The following is a 23,339-nucleotide window of genomic DNA, read 5'->3' on the forward strand; positions in this document are numbered from 1 at the left end:
TATCGAACTGGGATAGTTCGATGGACCATGCTATCATTCTGCCCGCTAGGTCGGGTTTTTGTAGTACCTGCTTGACCGCTTGGTCGGTTCGAACCGTCACGGAATGAGCCTGGAAGTATTGTCGTAGGCGCCGGGAGGCTGTAAGGAGTGCGTAAGCTAGCTTTTCTATGCGTGAGTAGCGAGCTTCCGCGTCCTGTAAGACTTTGCTTATGAAGTATATGGGTTTTTGATCTTTTTTCTCGTTTTCACGGATTAGTGCCGCTTCGAGTGCTTCCTCCGTTATGGAGAGGTATAGGTAGAGTGTTTCCCCTGTCTGGGGTTTGGCGAGGATTGGTGGTTCCGCTAGGGCTCTCTTGAAGTGTTGGAAAGCTTCTTCGCATTCCATCTCTCATTTGAAAGGGGCCCCTTTTTTCATTAGTTTGAAGAAGGGGATCGCCTTTTGAGCCGATGCCCCGAGAAAGCGTGATAACGCTGTCAATCGGCCGGTGAGCTTTTGGATGTCTTTAAGGTTTTTTGGGCTCTTCATTTCGAGGATGGTGCGGCATTTTTCCAGGTTTGCTTCAACTCCGCGTTGCGTGATCATGAAGCCGAGGAACTTCCCTGCCTCCATCCCGAAGGCACATTTTGCCGGGTCGAGTCTCATTTGGTGCTGTCGTAGGGTGTTCATTACGACCTTGAGGTCGTCGGTGAGTTGTTCGCCGGATTTGGTCTTGACGAGCATGTCGTCTATGTAGACTTCTAGCTTGCTTCCGGAAATATTTTGAAATATTTTGTTGACAAGTCTTTGATAGGTGGCTCCTGCGTTTTTCAGGCCGAAGGGCATTACTGTGTAGTAGTATGTCCCGTCGGGAGTGATGAACGCTGTTTTTTCTTCGTCTGGTCGGTGCATCGGGATCTGGTTGTAGCCGGAATACGCGTCCATGAAGCTGAGGTATCGGTGGCCGGATGCGGCATCTACTAACCCGTCGATGTTTGGTAAGGGAAATACGTCCTTTGGGCAGGCTTTGTTGAGGTCCGTGTAGTCGACGCACATTCGCCATTTCCCGTTATATTTTTTCACTAGTACGACGTTGGCTAGCCATGTCGTCTAGGGGAGTTCTCTGATGAAGTTAGCTTCGAGTAGGGCTTTAACTTGCATTTTTCCCTCGGCGGCTCGGTCTGATGACATTTTTCGTCTCCTTTGTGCCACTGGTTTAGCTTTGGGGTTCACGGCTAGCCGGTGGGACATTAGGTCGGGATTTATTCCCGGCATGTCTGCTGGTGTGAATGCGAACAGGTCTCTATTTCGTTTCAGGAGTTGGGAGACTTCTTCTTTGAGATCATATGGGCGGTTCCTATTAATGAAGGTGTATTCATCTTTGGTTGGCCCTATTTGTAGCTTTTCCATATCTCCTTCTGGTTCTGGCCTGGGTTGGCCGTCTTGTCGGGCGTCCAGATCGGCTAGGAATACCCCGGCCGCATCTCGGGATTTCTTCCTTAGGGCTAGGCTGGTGTTGTCGCATTTGGCTGTGACTTCTCGGTCCCCGTGGATGGTACCGACGGAGCCGTCGTTGGTTCTGAACTTCATAAGGAGGTATTTGGTAAAGATGACTGCGGAGAAGTCATTGATTGTTTTCCTTCCGATAATCACGTTATAGGCTGTGGAGTCTTTTAGGACTACGAATTCAGATAGGATTGTCTTCTTCTGGCTGCTCGTTCCTATGGCGATGGGAAGTGTGATTGAGCCATCTGGTTTGAGAAAGTTGTCTCCGAGTCCCGTGACGCCGTTGCGGTGTGTTTGGAGGTTATCGTTGTGGAGCCCAAGTTTATCGAAAGCTCCTCGGAAAAGAATGTTTGAGTCTGCCCCGGTGTCTACCAGTATCCTTCGCACCAGTCCTGTTCCGATTCTAGCCGAGATGACGAAAGGGGCGTCCTCGGCCGAGGTGCCGTGCTGGCAATCCTCTGGTAAGTAGGTTATCGTGTTGTCGGCCGCAACGGTTGGGGTTTGGTTTCTGACAGCCATTACTTTGAGATCTTTTTTCATCGTTAGTTTTGACTTATTTGATACGTCCTTGCCTGTGATGACGTTTACTATGATGGTCGGGTCTTCCTCCGGGCTTTTCCTGGGGGGTTGCTTTTGGGTTCTTGGGTTACGCCCTTCTCTCTCCGGCGACCTGTCTCTTTCCGCGCGTCTTGGTTCTATGATGATTTTGGTAAATTATGGGAGTTTGCCGTCTCGTATGGCTTGTTCGAGGGCGTCTTTAAGGTCAAAACAATCTTGTGTTTTGTGACCGTAACCCCGGTGGTAGTCGCAGTAGTGGGTTTTGTTGCCTCCCGTCCTTTCCTTGAGTTGTCGGGCTTTTGGAATGATGCCTCGATCTGCTATTTGGTGGTATATCTCGGTAATTGGTGCTGTCAGGGGCGTGTAATTAGAGAATTTTCCAATTCTTGGCGGTCGGCTTGTATTTGTCGGTCTGGGGTGGTCTCTTTGATTCTCTCTGGGTGGTGGGTTTTGGCGAGAAGCCGAGTTGCCGTGTTGGGTGTTGCCGTGTTGCCGTTTGTTGGCGGCGACGACCTGGCTGACTTCTTCGTCATTGATGTAATTTTTGGCGACATTCTGGATCTCGTACATGGTCCATACTGGTTTGGTGGTGAGGTGTTTGCGAAAATCTTCGTTCATGAGTCCGTTGGTAAGGCAAAGGCTTGCGACGGAATCCGTGAGTCCGTCGACCGTCACGCATTCGTCGTTGAAGCAGTCGAGGTATTTCCTTGTGAATTCTTCTTGTTTTTGCGTGATCCCCAGTAAGCTGATGGGGTGTTTGGCTTTAGTGATTCTGGTTGTGAATTAGGCCATGAATTTTCGTGTCACATCGTGAAAACTGGCTATGGATCCGTTTGGGAGGGCGTTGAATCATTTGATCGCCGGTCCTGCTAGGGTTACCGGGAAGGCTCTGCATCGGACCGCGTCGGCCGCTCCTTCCAGGTTCATTCTGGCCTCGAAGGCCGTTAGATGTTCCTGGGGATCTTTGGTTCCATCATACTTCATGTCGGTAGGTTTTTCGAAACCTTTGGGGAGTTTTGCTCTTAAGATTCTTTCTGTGAAGGGTGTAGCTCTCATTATTGTATGGTCGTTTCTCATGCGCTTGGTGTTTCGGTACCTCCGATCTTCGTCTGAGTAGTGTTGATGACTCGGATCTCGGGAAGCGCTGCGGTTGTGTTTTTTGTTGTATCGCCGTTCTGGCGATTTCTCGTGCCCGTGGTCGCGTGAGGCACTGCGACTGTCTCTTCTGTTGTGTCGTCGGGTTGGCGACCTACCGCGGCTAGACTTTGATCTGGAAGTTGCGTGGCTTCCGTGTTCGTTGTTGTATTTTTCTCTATTGGTCAATTTGCCTTTGAGTTCCTGGACCCGGAGGCAGAGATCCTGTATGATCTGTGCCGCTTTGTCCCTAGCTTTCTCAGGGTGTCGTTGGTCCGTGACGACGTGGTCGTTCGTGTGGTGGACAGTACTTGCTATTCTTGCTTGGTTTGTGACCTCCCGGTGTTCTGGGGTTGGGTTAAGCGGTCGGGAGTCATCCTGGCTTGAGGGGGTTTCCTCCAGGACGTCCCCCATCCGGCTCGGCTGGCGCAAGTTCCCCACAGACGGCGCCAATGTACAAGATGTCTCTAGTACGGGTTGAAGGGTGGATCGGGAACCTGCGAGCAAGGCTGAAGCCGGGTCGCTTGACTGGAGCAATGGGGGGAGGTATCTGCAAAGACACTCCGACGCTCAAGTCAGAATAGATCTAAGAAGTGTAAGGTGTGTGGAATGAATGAATACCTGGAGGGACTTGGGTCCTTTATTTATAGGTGGTGATGAGTATTTTATCTTATCTTATCTTATCCGATTAAGATAAGATGGACGAATGAATTCGAAAGTTGGTTAGGGGCTCAGGAGGGCTGGTTTTAGGGCCTTTTGAGCGAGGTGCGGGTCGGGCCCGAGGTGCCGGGTTCGGGCGTAGTCCCGGGTCTGGGATCTGTGGTTCGGACCCGTAACAGTCAGCTTCTGTAACATTCTAACTTTTTAAATCAAGTCATTTTTTTAATAACTAATTAATTAATTAAAATGATAATGATTTAAGATTTGAATTTAAAATTTAAACATATGAAAGCACTAGTGGTAGTAAATCTCTAACCGACAGTAAATAACCTTTTAAAACATAGTCATAACTAATTCTACATTTATTAGATTTGAATGATATTTTGTTATATGAAAAGATAAGAATACTAGCTCTATTCCTTAAGTTCAGTATAAAATCAAATTCAAATTAAATTAGGTAGATAAATCGGTTACAAGTTCAGAGTAGAAAATCGCGATCTTATCAGCTAGCCTGATTTACTAATAGTATTTTAGAAATATCTCAAGCTGTAGTTATCCGATTTACTTCGTTTAAGATTTGTTTTAAATCTAATTCAATTATCTATAAATTTTTCTCTAATAGCTAATTCCAAATTACAAACGTAGAAAAAGTTATAGGGCTCACAAAGTGACGATCTAGATTGAAGATTTCACCTAAATGCCTCCTAACATAATCTGCACATACCTGAGAGCTATTTGATCATTCCTTTCTCATTCTATTCCCTTTTTCTATACAAAAAATTCTAGTATACACAAATTCTAGCCATGAAACAAGTCTCTCTTTACTAACAAACCGCATCTATTTGCATCGGAATACCTAGCAGAACTTCACTCGAGGTAGGGGTTTTGTGATAATTTTTATATGTCATATCTTAAATGTTTTTGAATATATATGTTAGCATTGCACGTCATGATATAATGTTTCTTTTCTCCATACCCATTATGCATTATAATAACAATCTTATGTGCATTAAAGAACTGAGGGAATGATCCTTCGGTAAGGGAAGGTGACCCCCAAAGACAAGATAATCGAGATGATCCTTCGGTAAGGGAAGGTGATCAACAAACTTTTGGGAACCTTCGGTAAGGGAAGGAGACTCCCATCAATTTTATATAATAAGATATCTTTGTTGATATAACTCTTTTCTTGTGTATGTCTAAATAACCTTGATTGTAAATTGAACTGAGGGAATGATCCTTCGGTAAGGGAAGGTGACCCCAGAGACAAGATATCGATATGATCCTTCGGTAAGGGAAGGTGATCGATTGAGATGATCCTTCGGTAAGGGAAGGTGATCGCCAAAACGTTTGGGATAAGAACCTTCGGTAAGGGAAGGGGACTCCCACCTTTTATACCGGTTTGAGCTCAATACATTCCATAAAAGCTACGAGAAAAAGTAATGAAAAGTGCAATGAAAAGTGTGATCATGATTGTTCTTCTTTATCTTTTTTTAATTTATGATTATGTTTATTATTGCATTTAAAGATTCTTCTTTTTTTCAAAGTTCCTTTTTGTACGATGTGTGATATTGTTTAAGATCTTTATTTTATTCAGATCTATTCTGTTTGACTTATCTATAGCAATGTTACTATTCTTCTCTTATTTATTATTTATTTCGTCTTGCTTTATGGCCTATGAGAATAGCATACCAAGGTTTATGAGTTACCTTTATATGTTTTAACGCTATAGGCATTTTGTATGCATCACACATGTCATAACATAAGTAAATAAGAAGCATATAAAAGTCACACCACTCCAACTAACAAGGGTTTTTGAAAATAATAATTGGACAACATTGCATTATCACTGTTTTTATTTTAAAACTCGGAGTGGTTGGGGATGGATACGATGACACCATATAGATAAACTACTGAGAAACTTTTGTTTCTCACCCCTCTCTCCATACCATCTTCAGGAACGATGCAATACGAAGCAATACAGTTGAGGTGAAAAGACAAGTGCACTAGTGGGAGCAAGCTATCGAGGACGTAGATAAAAAACATTAAACGTTTACCTTAAGAAGGAAGAATATGCAATTGTTTTAGCCATAGTTAAACAAATTAAGAGAATTAGGATTTCCTATATGTCTTGTTTTATCCTTATTAACTGATTGCAATTGTAACTATTATGTTTCCTTTTTTATTTGGTATAAGTAAAGCTTGTCATTGTTGTACCTTCATAGTTTAGCACACCGATTTTTCATGTTAGTATTTTCAAATCCACTTATATTTTTCAACTAATAACTATTCTAATAAAAACTAATTATTTAATATTTTTATCTATAAATTATTTTATATAAATATTTCACATTTGTTTTAAAAAAAAAATTTCACAAGGTTTTGAATATCAGCTACTAAATATAATCCAAATAAAGCTTAACTCAGTCTAAAAGTATTAGGGTGTTACAACTTCGACCGCATATTGTGAATTATACTAGATCAAAAATAGAGGCATATTATATTATATATCTACTTAAATAGTAATTTTACTTATTTATTTTTGTATTAAATTTAACAAGTCTGTATTATTAGTACTCTTTATTAAGTTTTGTTTTTTTATTTATTTTTCTTATTCATAGCATAAATATTTTTGTTTAGAGTTTTGTATGTTCACTAATATTTATTAGTTAAAATAAAACATAAAAAGAATATTTTACTTATTTATTTCTTTATTTTTGCGGATACGCGGATATGCGGATACAAACACAAAATTCGCAATCCGATTCGATTAGTGTGTGGATCCGATCCGATCCAATCCGAAAGCCTTGCGGATCGGATCCATATCCACAATTTTCGGATCGGATTCGGATAAACACCGCGGATATGCGGATCGGATCCGATCCATGGACACCCCTATTTGTTGCAGCTGAGGCCTTGCATCACCTGCCTCACTGCGAGCTGTTCGAATTCTCAATAAGGAATATAAAATCTATGTTAGTAGTAGTAGTGTGTGTAAATAGGTATATTGTGTAATCTAAAATTGGGGTTGTCCAATTCATCGATAAAAAAAAAAAGCTCATTTGCTCAACAATGGATAACATTGTAATTAATATTTTTTATCTACTGCATTATATAATATACTAATATTTGCTCATTGGTATATTGGTGTTTGCTACGGTACGATGATAAATTCATACGTACCGATACGTTTAAAATATGGACAAATAACAATAAGACATGTGGAATTTATTTTCCACGTCAGCATTTATTTTTTTTTTAAATATATTATATATCATCACTTTTACTAAAATATCCTTTTAATTAAATAAAAATAAAAAATATTTATTTATTTAATTTTATAAAAAGACTTAAACATTCTTCCTTTATTTGATTAGACAAAAATACCCTTTTAAATTAATCAAATTTTAGAATTCAATTAATTCTAATTTTATAGTTTTAAATAATTGAAACAACAAAACAAAAATATATTAAAAAAATAAAAAATCAAAATTGTTCTTCATCTGCTTTAAACATATTAAAAAAACAAAAAACTAAAATTGTTGTTCATCTGGATTCAGAAACCTTCTCGTCTCTATGCTCCTCGATCTCTCTCATCGTTTTGGATTAAACTGTCATTTTGGTCCCGGATGACCTTCCTTCCCCTTATCTTCAGTCTTCATTCTAAATCCCTATCTTAACAGCTTCTCCCCAAATCAAAAAAGGAAGTTGAAATAGGAAACCCTAGCTTCTCCACCACCACCGCAAGGACTGCCGCCGTCCGTCGCTCTCAGGCACTACCATCGTCGTCTGGTCGTCCATGCTTCTTCCTCCTTCAAGAATCGCAGCTTCTTCTTCCTCGAGCTCGGCGCGTCAGTTCCTGATATTCATCTGCTCCATCGCGCTCCTGCCGCCGTCCGTCGGACGCTCAGTCACCATCGTCTTCGTCTGGTCGTCGCAGATTCTTCCAACCCACCACCGTCTTCTGAGTTGTGTTCGTCGCCTGGCCTCTGTCTCCATCACGATTCTGCCCCTCTCTTCTCAGACTGCTCAGAAGAAAAACCCATCTCCATTCCAGTTTCCTTCCTTCGAGTTCAGAGAGCAGAAGCTCAACCAAGAAAAAAACCTTAGACTTCGACGGTCAGTTCACTGCTAACTTCTTCTGCGTTTTTTATTTATGCCATGTTCAATGATTATTTGATTACTAATGAGCTCTAGTTCTGCTGTGTTGCTATTTTTGTGTGTTGTGATATTTTTTTGAATGATCTTCTGCTGTGGTGCTGTTTTGTGTGTTGCTGTGTTGCTTTTTTATGTGTTCTTTTTTTTTTTATTGACATGCATCTGAGTGATATCACCACTGTAACTTAACTACTTGCTCTGTTGATGTGCTTTTGATTTCTGAATGTCATGCCACTTGTTATGTTGCATAATCTGATTTAAACGCTTTTGATTCTCTTTGGTTCTTTTCGGAGGCCAAATCTGTGCATTTTTACAGTTTTGAAATACCTTGGACTGTTCTGTTGTTTTGTCCTGCCTTGTCTTGTTTGTGTAGTGCTAGTGACTTTGCCTTATTATACTAATGAAGAGAAGAATTTCCTGGTGTGCATGTGGACATTGGTGAGCTATCAGATTTATATCATGTGAAATCCAAGAAGTCGTAGAGATAGTTTACAGAAATATGAGCTGTAGTTATAAAACAAGACTTGGTAGGATGCCAATTATAACTACCATTTTCTTTTGCTGTATTTTTTCTCTTCATTTTGCTGGACTTGTGGCTCTGGTAATGTTATTGCTTAGGACTGCAACATCAATGACAAGCTGGAATTTGTTATAGTTGTGCATTTAGTAATAATTGTGAAGACCGTTGATTGCTGGGGCTAAAGTGTGTTGTTTATTGTCTGATATATACTGATATTTACATTATGCAGGCGTACAAGGAGTGGATTCTTAAGACAATTGAAGATACCTGGAATCTTTTCCATCACAAATTCACTGCTCTTTGGGATGAGCACAGACATGGTGCGGGTGAGGCATATCTTCCAGCTATATAATATAATCCTGAGGTTCAGCTGCTTGTACAGAAGAAATACATGACAGATTTGTTTCATGATAGTCTTGGGTTTGGTGCTGCCAAAATGATAAGGTGAAATTGCTGATCATCATTTTTAACCAGAATGCTATATGTTTAATGGGACTTATTTTGTTAGTTAGATATAAAACTATTTGAGAACTTATGCTTAAATTGGGCAATTGACTTGATCAGACTCTTTTTGACCAAAATGGCGACAATTTTGATTGTAGTTTGCATTCTTCCTATAAACAATATGGAATGGTAATATTAGAATGTGTCTTTTGCATGACTCTAGTCTAAAGTGCTCGTGTGAGGAAACATATTAGGTATAAAATTCAGTGACAATGTTGGAATTGCTCTCTACTTTCTAATGTGTATATAATCATTTACACTGATGTTTACTTGAGGAACTTGTGATTCACAGTTTAGTCCCTACAATGTTCTGAAAGAAGGCATATACACTTATTGGGCTCCAGAGGTGTATCAATCAAGGTGGATATTGTACATAGATCTTCAAGAACTAGTATCCTTTAATTTTCTGCAACTACAAGAGCCTATTCAAATGGGACAAAGAGTGAGTGAGTTTCACCTCGAGGCATTGCAACAAGATGATGTATGGAAGAGAGTTACAAATGGCACCACAATTGGATATCAGAGGCTTTTGCTGTTTCCAAAAGTAAAATCTCAGCATTTGAAGCTTTTTATTGACAAGTCTAGAGCTGATCCACTGATATCATACTTGGGGATCTACATGGATCCAGTTACCATTTGGAGCAGCATATATGATGATACAGTATTAACAAGCCATTTCAATGCCACTCAAGTTATTCATGTTATCACACAAGACAACTCTCATACTGCTACTTAAACACCTACAATGTAAACTTGCTCAGTTATTTTTCTTGTAGTTGTATGTTACACGGAAATAGAAGAAAATTTTTTGCTCATTTATGTATGTGTGAATTGGTATCTGTTTTTCTCCCCATGTATTTTGTAGAATCTTGTAGAGGACTCGTCTCTCAATAAGGAGAGCACTAATCTGTGCAAATTGCTGTGTAATTTACTTTCATAGTATCAAGAACAAATCTTCCAAGTTCCAATGGTCATTAACTTGCACGCATTGGCCTTCAAAATTCCTAAGATAATTTTTTTTTGTTGACATGTTTATTAATAAATCAAAGAAATTAATAAGTTCACCAATATGTATAAACTAAAACTTCAGTAAATTAAAAAATGGAGAAAAATGGGGACACCTTGTTCTTGCCACAGAGAAGGAGAAAAAAATTTGTATTCCATACAACAAAAATGGTAGCATACAAACAAGGAAATTTTTTTTCCATTATTTGTTACCTAAAAGTACAAGGGACTGGCCCCAGAGAATTAAATGGCACCAGGGTCAAGCACCAAAAATGAACTGTAAAGAATAGAGTAAAACAAAAACAAGGTTGGGAAAAAAGAAAAAGAAAAACCACTGACATGCAACACACTTTTTTTTTGTGCTTGTCAGAATCTCTCAAAATTATTCTAGCCATATCAGCCATCTGAGGTGCACTTGAAAGGATTCATTTCCATTCTGAGTCCAGTCCTGAAAATGAGACATATTTCCTCAGTTATGAACAACAGCACTATCAATGGTTTGAAATAGTTCAAATTTTGAGCATATGTTCAGAAAAATACAAGGAAGCAATCAGCTTCACTAGTCTTGGCTACCAAATTCTTTAACATATGTAAGTTCCTTTAATGTTTGTCTCACAAGTGAGAAAGCAAGCATCTATCTACCTGTAGCCGAATATCTATCCCCAGATTAATAAAGGGCATTATAAACTAGAAAATCAAATTGTAGAAAAATTTTAACATGATTTTAGAAAATAGCAGAACAAAAGAAAATAAATTTTGAACCCCATCATGAACACTAATACACCAAAATGCAGATGGTGCATGAAGACACAAGCGAAAAAGGGCCAGTTTTTGAAAGGAGAAGTTGAATGGAAAATTGAACCATGCAGCAAATTCCTAGTGGTGCTAAATAAATAATGAAAAAAAATCAAATGTAAATTAAAAAAAGGGATTTTCGCACTCATAAGTAATATAAGTCTAACTAGAAAAGCACACTCTAGGTAAGGGAAAATATTGAGACGCATTAGGAGAAAGCGTACACGCATGTCACCTTAGATAACCATTCCCATTGGTAGCAGAAAACATTGATGTCCTCTCTCTCCCGGATGTTAAAAAATCTTGCATCCTCTCTGTCCAGTCAGAATTTATTCTGCAAGCAAAATCTGCTACCTCCCTGCATCATCAAAGGTTACCATGCACATGAGCTGGGAGAAAACACGCATCTTTGAAAACATACTAGCATAATCACCACACAAAAATCTTTTACTCAAAATCAGCCAGGGAAAACATGGAAGGAAAATGGAGTGTTGAAAACATAGCCACTACTACTACTAAGGCTTAGCTCAAGTGGTGCTCAAATCAAATGGAAAAAAAAAGGAAGAAACATGAGGGAACTAAATGCTAGGAGAATGGAATAGGCATAATGAACTAAACTTTTTTTTTTATTAAAATTATTGGTCAATCAAATTCTATGAAACCTAAGAGCTATTAGTGCATAAGAATGTTAAAACAGTTTTTAAAACTTAAAAAAATTATAATAAAGTTTTCCAGAGAGAGAAGACAAGAATTCAACCATTCTTACAATGGCACCACTGAAGGATATCCTTAAATATGTTGGCTGGTTTATAGCTTTAGTAGTTGTATAGTTGTATTGTTTCTAGGGAATATAATAAAGCGACCAATTTTTTAGATCAGCAACATAATAGATATGTCACAAAATTTGATACCTTCTATCTACCAATATGCAACAATACAAAGGCTATGGGATCAAAGGCATACAGATCACTACGACTTAGTGAGGAATATGAAAAAGAAATTCCTAAAGTGGATCACAAGATTTACATCCTTAATCATCACAGGACCAACCTCAGAGAGAAGGTCCAAGCATGGTGGTAGAATCTCTTTGGAAGTGTAACAACCCCGGTTTTCGAGTACGCGAGATCTATTCTGAAAGTACGCAAGGAAGTAAAATTTTTGGTGTTTAAGGGGTTATATGGTAATTTCTGGAAGTTAGGGTGGTAAAAGTAGAAATATTAAAAGTTACGGGTGGTAAAAAGTGAATTTTAAAGGTTAAAGGTTAAAGTAAAGTTAATTTTCGAAAATATATTAATAAAATAATAAATAATAATAAAATATTAAATAATAATATTTAATTAAAAATAATATTTTAATAAAAATAATAAAATAATGCGAAAAAGGCAGTTTTCTGTAAAAGTTTTAGAAAGACAACTTTAAGCGCAGAATCTCATAATTACCTTCATAAAGCACTTAGGGAGTGGTAAAAACATATTAGTGAGGCAAAGATAAAGAAAAGATAAAAAGTTGAAGAAAAGATAAAAATCGAAGAAAAAGTCTGTAAAATTTTAACAACAGAGAAACAGACAAAGACTAGTGAACGAACTAGGGCAACATAGCTAGTTCTTGATTTGCGAATAGGGTTAAGTATTATATGAAAAGTTAAACTGTTTCAGTATAGACTTAATGAACCTATACTTGGGGCAGGCTAACTAATCATACCGAAATTTACATAAGCTTTAAATACATACGTTAAATAGAGAAAGCAGAATAAAGTGAGGAAGCGCAGAGAAAGGAACAAACAGAGCAGAATAAAGAGACAAAGCGAAGAGAGTAATATGATAAAGAGTAGAGGACCTATTGAGAGGTCATCTGTTGCATTAAGGCAACCTCAGAGATATCCATATGTTCATCTACTGCATTGTAGCAGTCAGATAGATAATGGTGCAACCACTGAGAAACGCTTTCCTGCGGTACAGATCCATATTTTATTTCTGTAAGGCAGAGGGGTTATTTCCTGCTACAGAAGTACCGTGACCACCTGTTCCATTTCTGTAGTGGCAGAGGGGTTATTTCCTGTATACAGAAGGTGTGTCGGCATACAACCCTGCAGTGGCAGATGTGTTATTTTCTGCGTGCAGTGGACCCTGTGGTGGCAGAGGGGTTATTTCCTGTACACAGGGGTATAGCCAAAAGGAAAGTCATATCCGGCTAGTAATGCTGGGTTACGTCGGGAGCGGGTAGAAACCGACAAATGAGCTCATTACTTGCACTAGGACTAGACATGCATCATTCTTGTCTGTGCATTATTCTCTATTGCATTCCTACTTGTGTTTGATCAATTTCTTTATGTTTGTTTGCTTGAGTGCTATGTCTATGCTTTATTTTCTTGCACTCTTCTGTTTGTGTTCTGTTTTCTGTTTTTCCTATCTATTTTAACTACTGTTTACTACTTTACTGTATTCTAATATCTATCTGCTAATCGGAATCAAATAAATGAACGTAACTAATAACCCCGACCCTACTAAGAACTCCCCAGTTCTTACCCCTTCTCTCCCTTCCTCTCCCCTCAGATGGAGACTTAGGATGACGAGGATGTAAACTGACTTGATCTGGTGTAAACGCCGCATGTTTTGTTATAGTGTACATGATGTATATTATCAGTTGTGTCTCTATGTTTCTTTATGCCGCTTTTCTGTTACTCCCAATATATGCTTGTTTATTTTACCTTGTTATCCGCAACGATACGATATAAAATAATAAAAAAAAAGCTACCCGTAAAATTGGCATCGCTCTAACAAGGAACAGGCTCATATAGTAAATAATAGTTAATAATTAAGAGGGATAAGTTAGTAACACTTAGCTTCTTGTATGACCATGGCATACTGGGAGTTGGGTCGTTACAGGAAGCATGGATTGAGCCATACTAAACCAATATGAGTAGTTTTAACATGGCAGGAGCAATTTTACCATGGCAAGTTTTCATCTTCCACTCAATGAACAATTTATTAAATCAACCACAGCAAAACACAATATAACAATCAAAAGGTAGAGAACAACACCAAAACAATAATTTATCAAATTAACAAGTTAATAAGATCAATTAAAACTGAAAATCAAAATAACAAGAACAATTAACATTTTAAACTACAGCAAACTAACAACAAAATAAGAACTAGAAAACATACTAACCATGAAAACAACAATAGAAAAAACAATAACTGAATAATTAATACAAGAAAGAACAAGAAGAAGGAAAAAAAATCACCCTAGGATGGAGCAATTCTGAAATTCAAACAGTACAGGGAAAGGGAGGAGCTTTAAATCGCGACGGAGATGGCTGAATGGAGGCAGACCATGGCGGAACGGTGGTTGAAAGGCCGCGGAACAGAAGCTGAACAGAGGCTCGAACACGTGGCATAGAGGACTGAACAGAGGGCTAAGCAGCTCGAACAAGGGTTGGCCAAAAAGGGCAGAACAAGGGTTGGCCAAAAACCAGACGCAGAAGCTTGGCCAAAAAGGAGGCGGATGCGCGGCGAACAAGGGCGACGTTGCGCCGAGGCTGTAGCAGCGGCGGTGGCTGGATGTTGAGGAACGGCGACGAGAGATGGCTGCTTCGGTGCTTCCTCCAAGCTGCGTTCGAGTTCTCTTCTGTCTTCTCTGCGTTCTTCAGTGTGTTCGTTCAAAGGCCAGAGAGAGGGAAGTGAGGGAGTGAGGAGGAGCTCGATGAGAGGAAGGAGGAGAGTGGCTGAGTGAGACTGTGAGAGATGAGAGGCCAAGAAGGTTGCAAGAATTTGAAAAGTGCCACGTTCAACTCTTAAGTAGCAAGTTTAAAAACAGAGCAATTTCTAGAAATTTGGGCAGCAAGTAGCAGCAAAATATAAGCACATGAATCCAAAAATTGCAATTAACATGAGAAAAGCATGGATTGCATGTACAGAGGCAGCATCAAACTTAATTTCACAAGTACAATTCAGCAGGGCAGCAGATAGAATCAGGTCACATGAAACAGAAACAGCACAGCAATGATCACACCAACATCATTCAGCAAACAAGCAGTATTAAGCCATGTTGGATAATCAAGAACGGAGCAATTATCAGGCCTAGAATCCTCTAACCACAACCTAGCTACCTAACAGCATATATATCTATCTATCCTAACAAATAGAATTAATCAGCAATCTAACTAAAATTAACAACAGAATTAATAAAAGAAAGTAAATAAGCAGAGCAGGAAGCAGTGATGAGGCAGGGGACCTGGAATGTAGCAGAGACAGACTGGGAAATGGAAAGGGGAAGAAGAGCAGAAGTAGTGCCACCCAGAGTTGGTGGTGGGGTTTACTTTTAAACCAAAAACTCGCTAAAAAACTGGACGGTTATGTCGGTTCATCGGTTAACTGCCAGTTCGATCGGTTTTTTAACCGGTTTTTTGCCAAGTGGTTTCTGGCCTTATCCGGATCGGCTAGATGATTGGTTCCCGGTTATTTCAGTTGAACCGACCGATCCGGTTCGGTTTTCAGAACCATGGTTACTGGTTAGGGTTCCTCTAACCAACGGCACCGTTTTGAGCAAATTTTAGAAAATCGGTCGGGTCCCAGTTCGGCTCGACCGACCGGTTCTAGACCGGTTCGACGGTCCAACGACGGTTTCTGAATCTTTCGATTTTGATTTATGACCGATTCGTTTTTTATACCGGTTCAGGTGACGGTTCGGTTCGACCAACCAGTTCTTGGCCAGTTCGAGGTTCAACTGCGGTTTTTGAAATTGGGGGTTTTAACATTTGTCCGAGTTGTTTTTAGTATCAAATTTTCAATTAAGCTTACAACACAGAAGTGGTTCAAGGAATCAAAATGTTAGAGTGAAAATTAAGCTTCGCCTAAATTCAACTATAATCGAACGAAAGACAGAAACATGAATTTTCAACAAGAGTCCATAAAAAACATAGTGCATAATAATTATTTAAGTAGAAGAGATGAAACTAACAAGTCTTAGTAGTTAATATAAACTAAACATGACTACATGACAATTACGATTATTTAATTTTTGTTTGACTCCTTTTGTTTATACTTATTGTAATTCCTGGTAGCAGATTCAATGACATTACGCAGCATCAAGTTATGGGGCATTAGAATCAAATCCAACGCAAGTCGCATCCTTGTACCATCATTAACCTGAAAAATATAAATATTTTAGGTTACCAACAAAACCATACACATTAACAATTGAAGTATTTTTTTTTTACCAAAAGAATATTACATTTATTGTATAACTATACGTCTTCCTGTAGTCTGTCATCCAGGTTGCCACCCATAGTGAAAGAAGGTTTCTGTGATGAGGTTAAAGCCAATTTACTTGTTCTTTTCTTCAACTAAGTAGCAATATAAAGAATTTAGGTAATATGATCATCCAATTCAAATTGAATTTCATGTTTCATCTAATTTAGTAACTAGATAAGATTTTAACAGAAGACTTAATCCATAGAAATCGATATCCAAGATAATTCCACTCTGCAATCTTCTTCATTCACGGTTAAACTTTGTTTCTATGTGGTCAGATTTTAATTTTAGAACTTGGTATAAATTTGTTTCCATTTTTTTTTGGGCAATTGGATGAATTGAGGCAAATATATGAGGAACTGCCAGAATTTCTCCAGCATGTTGCTATGGTGCATTCTTTAATTTGTTAAAACAAGTATTTATATTTTTTCTTCATCATGAACATGGTATATATTTTTGCAGGTTTCATCATTAGAATCGGCACAATTTCCTGTTATATTCAAGGACAAGCCTATTCCTTGTATAGTTTACATACAGCAGATAGGTATTTTGATTTTATTGATTATATTTGTATCCTTAAGAAGAAAGTAATGGTCCAATGGGTCACTTAGTACATATCGTTTTGTCTTTAAGTTCTTCAGGGTCTTGAGTTCAAATCCTGCTAAAACCTGCCTTTGGTTTTATCCTTTTTTATAAAGAGAGTACCCAATTCACCTATTCCCAAGGTTCTGAAAATCGGACCGGATCGGCCGGTTCAACCGGTTTAACCGCGAACCGCCATGCAAACGGTCCGGTCCTCCTCTAAAAACTGCAGTAGAAAAAACCGCTGGAAAATCGATGAACCGGTCGATTCTGCTAAACGACGCCGTTTTTTATTGTAAAAAAAAAAAGTAACCCGACCCGACCCGCTCCTGGAGCACCCCCCTTCTTCTTCCCCGACCCCCATTCATTCATGATTCATCTCACTATCTGAAGTCTGAACCCTAGCCGCCCAGTCGCCCTCCATCGTCGCCGCGGTCTCAGGTCGTCAGCGCCACCACCGTCGCCTGGTCCGCAGCCCCAGTAGCCCTCCATCGTCACCTGGTTCCCTGCCCAGTAGCCTTCCATCGTCTTCATCTTCTCAACACCAGTAGCCCTCTCATCGTCTTCATCGTCGCGTGGTCCTCAACACCAGTAGCCCTCCATCGACCCCAGGTGAGTGACTCGTCCTCTGCTCATCTTCTTTGTTCTTAGCCTCTTCGGTCTTCTTCAGTCTTCAATATCTGTTTGTTGATACTCTGTGAACTTCCTCTGTGAACTTAGATTTTTGTTCAATTTCTGTGAACTTCGATTTCTGTTCAATTTCTGGGAACTTCGATTTCTGTTCAATTTCTTCGGTCTTCAATTTAGTGTTTTGCACTTTTGCTGCTCTGTAACTGTTAATTTGTTACTCTGTTTTAATTTGTTACTTTGTAATTGTTAATTTGTTATTCTGTTTTGTTAATGCTGATGTGTATATTGAAGCAGCACAGAATGAGGTGATTGTTAGGGTGAGTTGCCCTCTTGATTCTCATCCGGTTTCAAGAGTGATCCAAACATTCAAAGATGCACAAATCAATGTTATTGATTCAAAACTCGCAGCTGCAAATGACACCATATTTCACACCTTTGTAATTAAATCCCAACAAAGATGTGAACAGCTCTTCTGGGTGTGAGAGAAATTGGAGTCTTTTTGACCAGATTCATACAAAAAGAAATAGATTGGAGCATGATAGACTGAATGACATTGTTTATGTTACCTATAATTTGCGTCTTATAATTATATTTTAGGATGTGTATTTATAATTTATTTATTATTCTATTCTAAAACGGTTTTTCTGATTGAACCACCAGTTGGACCGGTTAGACTAGTAAACCAATGAACCTAATATTCTGAAAACCGATTCAAACCGGCCAGTTGAACCGGTCAAACCGTGAACCGATAAGAAAAACAGTTCGGACAAATAGCATAACCGCTCATTTTAGAAACCGGAATTGGACCGTTGGACCGGCCGAGAACCGGTCGATCGGACCGAACCGGGACCCGACCGGTTTTCACATTTCAACTCACCGTTTTGAATTTTAAATTTAAAAAAAAAAAAGAAAATTGAAAAAAATAAAAAGAGCGTCACCAACACCAAGTCACCGTCTCCCTCTCTGTCTCCCACTCATCTTCCCTCTGCATCCCTCTCTCAAAAGAAAAAACCGTAGCCTCCATCGCTACTCTCTTCTTCAAGCTATCACTGCCGCCGTCCTACCGCCGCCGTCGAATCTGGTCTAGCTGTCGCCCCACTGCTTTAGCGTCGTCTCCGCTCGTCTCAGCCGTCGCGTCGCATCGCATCGCATATGCTCGAAGCCGCCGTCCCACTGCAACTCGTCTCGTGTCGTTTCTCCGTGGAGCAGCCGCTGTTCCGCCGCGTCGGTTCTGGTCCACCGCGCTCCAGCCCTCCTCTGCTCCAGTTCTGCCGCGCTCCACCCTCCTCTGTTCCAGTTCCACCGCGTTCCACCCTCCACGGCTCCAGTTACGCGACGGTCCAGCCACCCCTTCTCCAGTTCCGCGACGGTCCAACCACTCCTTCTCCAGTTCCTCAACGGTCCAGCCACCTCTTCTCCAGGAACCCTATGTCTATACCTTAATCATATAACTGTTTCAATTTAGAAGATTCATATGCTTCACCCTTTTACTTCTGTTATGTTGTTGCTCTGTTTACTTTAATATTTTTGGTTTTATTGTGGTTTTTTTTTATTGAACTTGTTAAGTTGATAATTTGCTAATTTATTGGGCTGCTGTTGTCTTGATTTGTTAAATTGTTGGGTTGCTGTCGCTGAATTTGTTGGATTTTTCTATTCAAGTTTTGTTGTTGTTTGTTTCATATACCTATTATTGTTCTTCAGATTATTGGGTTGCTGTGTTTTTTTTTTTTTAATTGTTAATTTGTTGATTTTTTAAATTGTTATTGTGATTCTTGGGATATAGATTGCTTTTGTTTTTCTCTTCCATAAGAAAATCAATCTTTTTTTATCTTTTAGAAATGTATTCTATCTAACACTTTTGAAATTTAATTTGAGTGATTATTCAAAATTTTATTAGAACAAAGTGTATTTTTGGTCGGAGGAAACGAATTCTAGGAATATTTTTTTTCTTTTTAAAAGCACAGGCCCAAAGAGAGAGAGACAGAGAGAGAGAGAAGAAGAAGAAACACTTGGACCAAAGAAAAGGTTTGTAAATCACGTAAAGCAGCAAGAGATTTTTTTGATCAAAATGAAAAAGATAAATGAGAATATGTTAGGAGAAAGAGAAGTCTTTGAGTTTGTATATTATGGTGTTTGTTACTTGTTATTATGCTGATATTTCATAAGTTGCCCACCATGTGTTTGATATAAGTTCCCAATCACGCCATTCCCTTGTTTTCATATGGATAATTACTATTTTAAGAAGATATATTGACTTATCAATCATTTGCTCTTTATTTTCTACTTTGATTGTCAACAATGTAGCTTTTTGTTAACGATTTTACGTTCATTGATTCAATCACATGACTTGGTTGTTGTTTAATGCATGGTTGGTGTTTAAGGTAGGTGGACAAACCCCATTTTGTTATGGATATAGCACATTACTATTTGGATGGCAATGCTGATGCTGTGGAGTTTTGTCCACATGATTCGTACCACCATGTTCTGGCTGCCTCCACATACAATCTCCAAGAAGGTGACCGTCCCAGTCGACATGGAAGCATTTCTCTCTTCAGTGTTGATGGCAGTGACATAGCTGGTGGTGATGACCACCTTGACTTGGTTTGCAGTGTGGAGACCTCTGGCATTTTCGACATAAAGTGGAGCCCGCCTGGACAGCATTCGAATCCTTTTCTTTCTCAAGCTGATGCTGATGGATACTTGAGAATTCATGTGCTGGAAAGTAGCTGTAATGGGGTTGAAGGTATTGATATATCCTTCATTAAGCTTCCTTAACACTATTTGAATATTTCAAAACCAATCCAACTCTAGATCTTCATTTCCTTCTAAGCTTGATAGCAGGTATTATTTGTAATTGTAGCACTTTTGTTTTCAATTACAATAATAGTGCACTAGGATTTGGTTTCTCTATGACATACGTTTCTATTTTGCCAAGGAATGTTCCTAATAAGAGTTTTTTCAATTGATAAATATTGATGCTATGGCAGGGATTAATCTAAAGCATATGATCAGTGAAAAAATCAGCGACTCTATGTGCTTGTACCTGGACTGGAACCCTTCAGGCAAATCCATGACAGTGGGGCTTTCTGATGGCTCTGTATCCATTGTTTCTTTCCTTGAATCCAAGTTGGAAATACAAGAAGAATGGAAGGCACATGACTTTGAACTCTGGACAACCACATTTGATATCCACCAACCAAATTTGGTATATACTGGCTCTGATGATTGTAAATTCAGTTGTTGGGATTTAAGGGATGGTCCTTCCAATCTGGTATTTCAGAATTCCAAAGCTCACAAAATGGGTGTTTGTTGCATTCAAAAGCGTTCTCATGATCCAAATAGCTTAGTAACCGGTAGCTACGACGAAACCTTGAGGGTATGGGACTTGAGAACAATCTCAAAACCTGTTAATGAGACTTCAATTGGCTTAGGGGGAGGAGTTTGGAGGGTGAAGCACCATCCGTACATTCCAAACTTGGTCTTGGCTGCATGTATGCACAATGGTTTTGCAATTGTTTCCATCAAGGGCAACGAAGCGCAAGTGTTGGAAACTTACAAGAAGCATGATTCCCTTGCATATGGAGCAGATTGGCAGAAAGGTGAAGCAAATCACAGAGTTGAGAGAACCAAACCAATTGTGGCTACTTGCTCATTCTATGACAAACTTGTTCGGGTATGGAAGCCAGAAAATGAGATTAACTTGTAAGCTTTATGCTTAATGTTTGTAGCAATCTGGAAAAAAATGTAATGCTTAACTATTTATTTGTTGAATCATATGATTGCAGGAAGGTTGGAAGCATGAGTGACACAAAGCATTTCCACTTTTTTATTATTATTTCAAATCCCTTATTTATTGATTCCTTAACCTAATCAATGAAGAAAAAGATAATGATCATCATTATTTTAGGATTTTACTAATTTCATCAAAGAGATAATCTACATAAGAGACTAAGTTAATTTACCTTATTATAAAACTCATGACTAAATTAATTATTGAATAACAATTAAAATAAAGTTTATCGAAATATGTTGGTGAAGAAAATTCAAAAGCTATTGGACCATATTGGCACGACGTTGTTATTGTCATTTTATTAACAATGTCAAAGTAGATAATTATAAAACTCGACTTAATTAATCAATTTTAAAAATTTTAAGGATTAAATTGATTAGCTAGATAATTTATTAGTGTTAAATTTAATTTTTGTTTGATTCTAAAGTATTTTTCAAAAAAAATTACGGATGAAAAAAATTATTTAACAGTTGTTAAAAAAAAGTATTCCATCGTTTAATAGTTGTGCAAAAGAAAATTATGAACGGAAAACATTGTTTAATTGTTAAAAAAAATTCAACTATAATCTACTTCTAAAGTTTTTATTAAAAAGAAATTAGTTAAAAAAAAAGTGATGGTTTATGAGCAAAACATACCAGGCCATGTGGGCCGAGGGTGCAGCAGCCTGTTAACCCTTTACCCTCTAGCCTACACCCAAGTCCCGAGACCCAACTCTCAACTTGGAGAGGACAGGACAGCATATTGCAAACCCATTTAGCCCAACCAAGAATATCCAAACCCATGTTCCATCACAATAATGCCCCTACTCAGGTCACAAGCTCACGATATTAAGTTCGAAAAATGTTACACCTTCTCATAAGTTTTATAAACCCGTGTACTCTAATATATATATGACCGAGGTGAGACTTGTCAAGCGAAGAACTTAGAACAATGTTATAAATATTTGAATAAAAAATTTGATCTCTAAAATCTATTTTAAAAATATATATATCTGATTCTTTTCGCCTCATTTTTAAATCTTTTAGAGGCTTATTTATTGTTAATATTTTTTGTAAATTTTTTTGTCAATAATATAAATTTTCGAGTACCATTTTAGTAGTTTATTTTAGATAATTATAAAACTCGACCTAATTAATGAAATTTAAAAGCTATAAGGAGATTTATTTGTTGTTAATATTTTTTGTGAATTTTTTGTCAATATAAATTTTGGAGTACTATTTTACTAGTTTATTCTAAATAGTTATAAAATTCGACTTAATTAATGAATTTTAAAAGTTATAAAGATTAAATTGATTAGCTATAAATTTTATTAGTGTGAAATTTAATTTTTATTTGATTTTAAAATTTTGTTTTCCAAAAAAATACGAATAAAAAAGATTATTTAATGGTTGTGCAAAAGAAAATATATGAAGACAATTTTTTTTAATTGTTGTTAGAAAAATTCAATTATAAAAAAAAATAAAAGGCCAAAGGGCTAGTGTAGTGACCGAGAAAACAAATCAACAGACACCCATTCAAGTCCAATTGCAACATAATAACGCCTAACATTACCAATACTTGGCAATCATCATTACTTCTCATTAATTATATAAACTCTTGTTCTTCAACATACATCACCGATGTGGGACTTCAAACTTAATGGCGGAAACCGAATCCACCAAAACCAGCAACGTAACCATCGTCTCACTCTACTCCAACTACCTCCGCAACCGTCTTCGCGCTTTCTACCCTTCCATCCATCCAATCTCCTCCGCTTCCTGTCCAACCTCGCCGCTCCTTTCCGATCAATCCACCACCGCCAATGCATACCTCTTCCTATAAAAGCAGATTTACTTAAATCTTTTTTATGAAAACTAGATCTAAGATATCACAATTAATTATTAATTTTATAAATTTTATCAAATTACAATTTAAAAAATAAGTAAACTTACATCTACTATTAATACAAAAATAATCTAGGTAACATAATGCAGCATCTTAACATATTTAGATCAGAAGTTCATTAGGTTCAATTTTGAACTTGATAATGCCGTGGAGTTTTACCTTCGGGATATGGATTTCCTCGAAAAATTAATGCTTTCAAATTAGGATGTTTTTTTTTTAATGAAAGTAAATCTATATCTATTATTAATGATAAAAAAAAATCTAAATAACACATGCTAGCATATTTAACTTTGTTCTTATATTATATTTTAAAATAAATTTAAAAATAGCATATTTTAACTTTGTTCTTATATTATATATTATTTTTTATTAATATCAAAATTT

The 23,339-nt window shown here is 38.0% G+C and overlaps 2 protein-coding genes and 1 long non-coding RNA gene across 8 annotated transcripts; 2 read left to right on the forward strand and 1 right to left on the reverse strand.

Annotated features, from left to right (window-relative positions):
* On the reverse strand, positions 6,352–11,592 carry LOC110269078. Its single transcript, XR_002358076.1, has 3 exons — positions 11,039–11,592; positions 10,184–10,467; positions 6,352–6,363 (listed from the first exon to the last, which is right to left on the reverse strand). It is a non-coding gene; the product is annotated as an uncharacterized LOC110269078 (long non-coding RNA).
* Positions 7,337–10,009, forward strand: LOC107626121. Of its 4 annotated transcripts, none has more exons than XR_001617471.2 (3): positions 7,348–8,517; positions 8,740–8,954; positions 9,307–9,988. XR_001617471.2 is itself a non-coding variant. In XM_016328910.2 (2 exons), the coding sequence occupies exons 1-2, from the start codon at positions 7,632–7,634 to the stop codon at positions 8,903–8,905; spliced, it is 486 nt and encodes a 161-aa protein (XP_016184396.1). In that variant the 5' UTR covers positions 7,368–7,631; the 3' UTR covers positions 8,906–9,988. The 4 variants fall into 4 exon arrangements, 1 of the variants encoding a protein (XP_016184396.1); XR_002358075.1 differs by having other exon boundaries at positions 7,361–7,951; XR_001617470.2 differs by having other exon boundaries at positions 7,337–8,517; positions 8,740–10,009.
* LOC107626120 (diphthine methyltransferase homolog) lies at positions 19,123–21,182 on the forward strand. Of its 3 annotated transcripts, none has more exons than XM_021116452.1 (3): positions 19,123–20,024; positions 20,269–20,954; positions 21,067–21,182. In XM_021116452.1, exons 1-3 carry the CDS (start codon positions 19,688–19,690, stop codon positions 21,085–21,087), a joined length of 1,044 nt encoding a protein of 347 aa, XP_020972111.1. In that variant the 5' UTR covers positions 19,123–19,687; the 3' UTR covers positions 21,088–21,182. The 3 variants fall into 3 exon arrangements, with proteins under 3 accessions (XP_020972111.1, XP_016184393.1, XP_016184394.1); XM_016328907.2 differs by having other exon boundaries at positions 19,124–19,306; positions 19,663–20,024; positions 20,269–21,130; XM_016328908.2 differs by having other exon boundaries at positions 19,124–19,306; positions 19,667–20,024; positions 20,269–21,130.

This window comes from Arachis ipaensis, chromosome B02 (assembly GCF_000816755.2).
Source record: "Arachis ipaensis cultivar K30076 chromosome B02, Araip1.1, whole genome shotgun sequence".
Taxonomy (NCBI): domain Eukaryota; kingdom Viridiplantae; phylum Streptophyta; class Magnoliopsida; order Fabales; family Fabaceae; genus Arachis; species Arachis ipaensis.

Coding starts and splice junctions, on each gene's coding strand:
- LOC107626121 (XM_016328910.2), top strand. CDS start 7,632: ATGCTTCTTCCTCCTTCAAGAATCGCAGCTTCTTCTTCCTCGAGCTCG. Junction 7,952..8,739: donor AAAAACCTTAGACTTCGACG/GTCAGTTCACTG, acceptor TACATTATGCAG/GCGTACAAGGAGTGGATTCT.
- LOC107626120 (XM_016328907.2), top strand. CDS start 19,688: ATGGATATAGCACATTACTATTTGGATGGCAATGCTGATGCTGTGGAG. Junction 20,025..20,268: donor TAGCTGTAATGGGGTTGAAG/GTATTGATATAT, acceptor ATGCTATGGCAG/GGATTAATCTAAAGCATATG.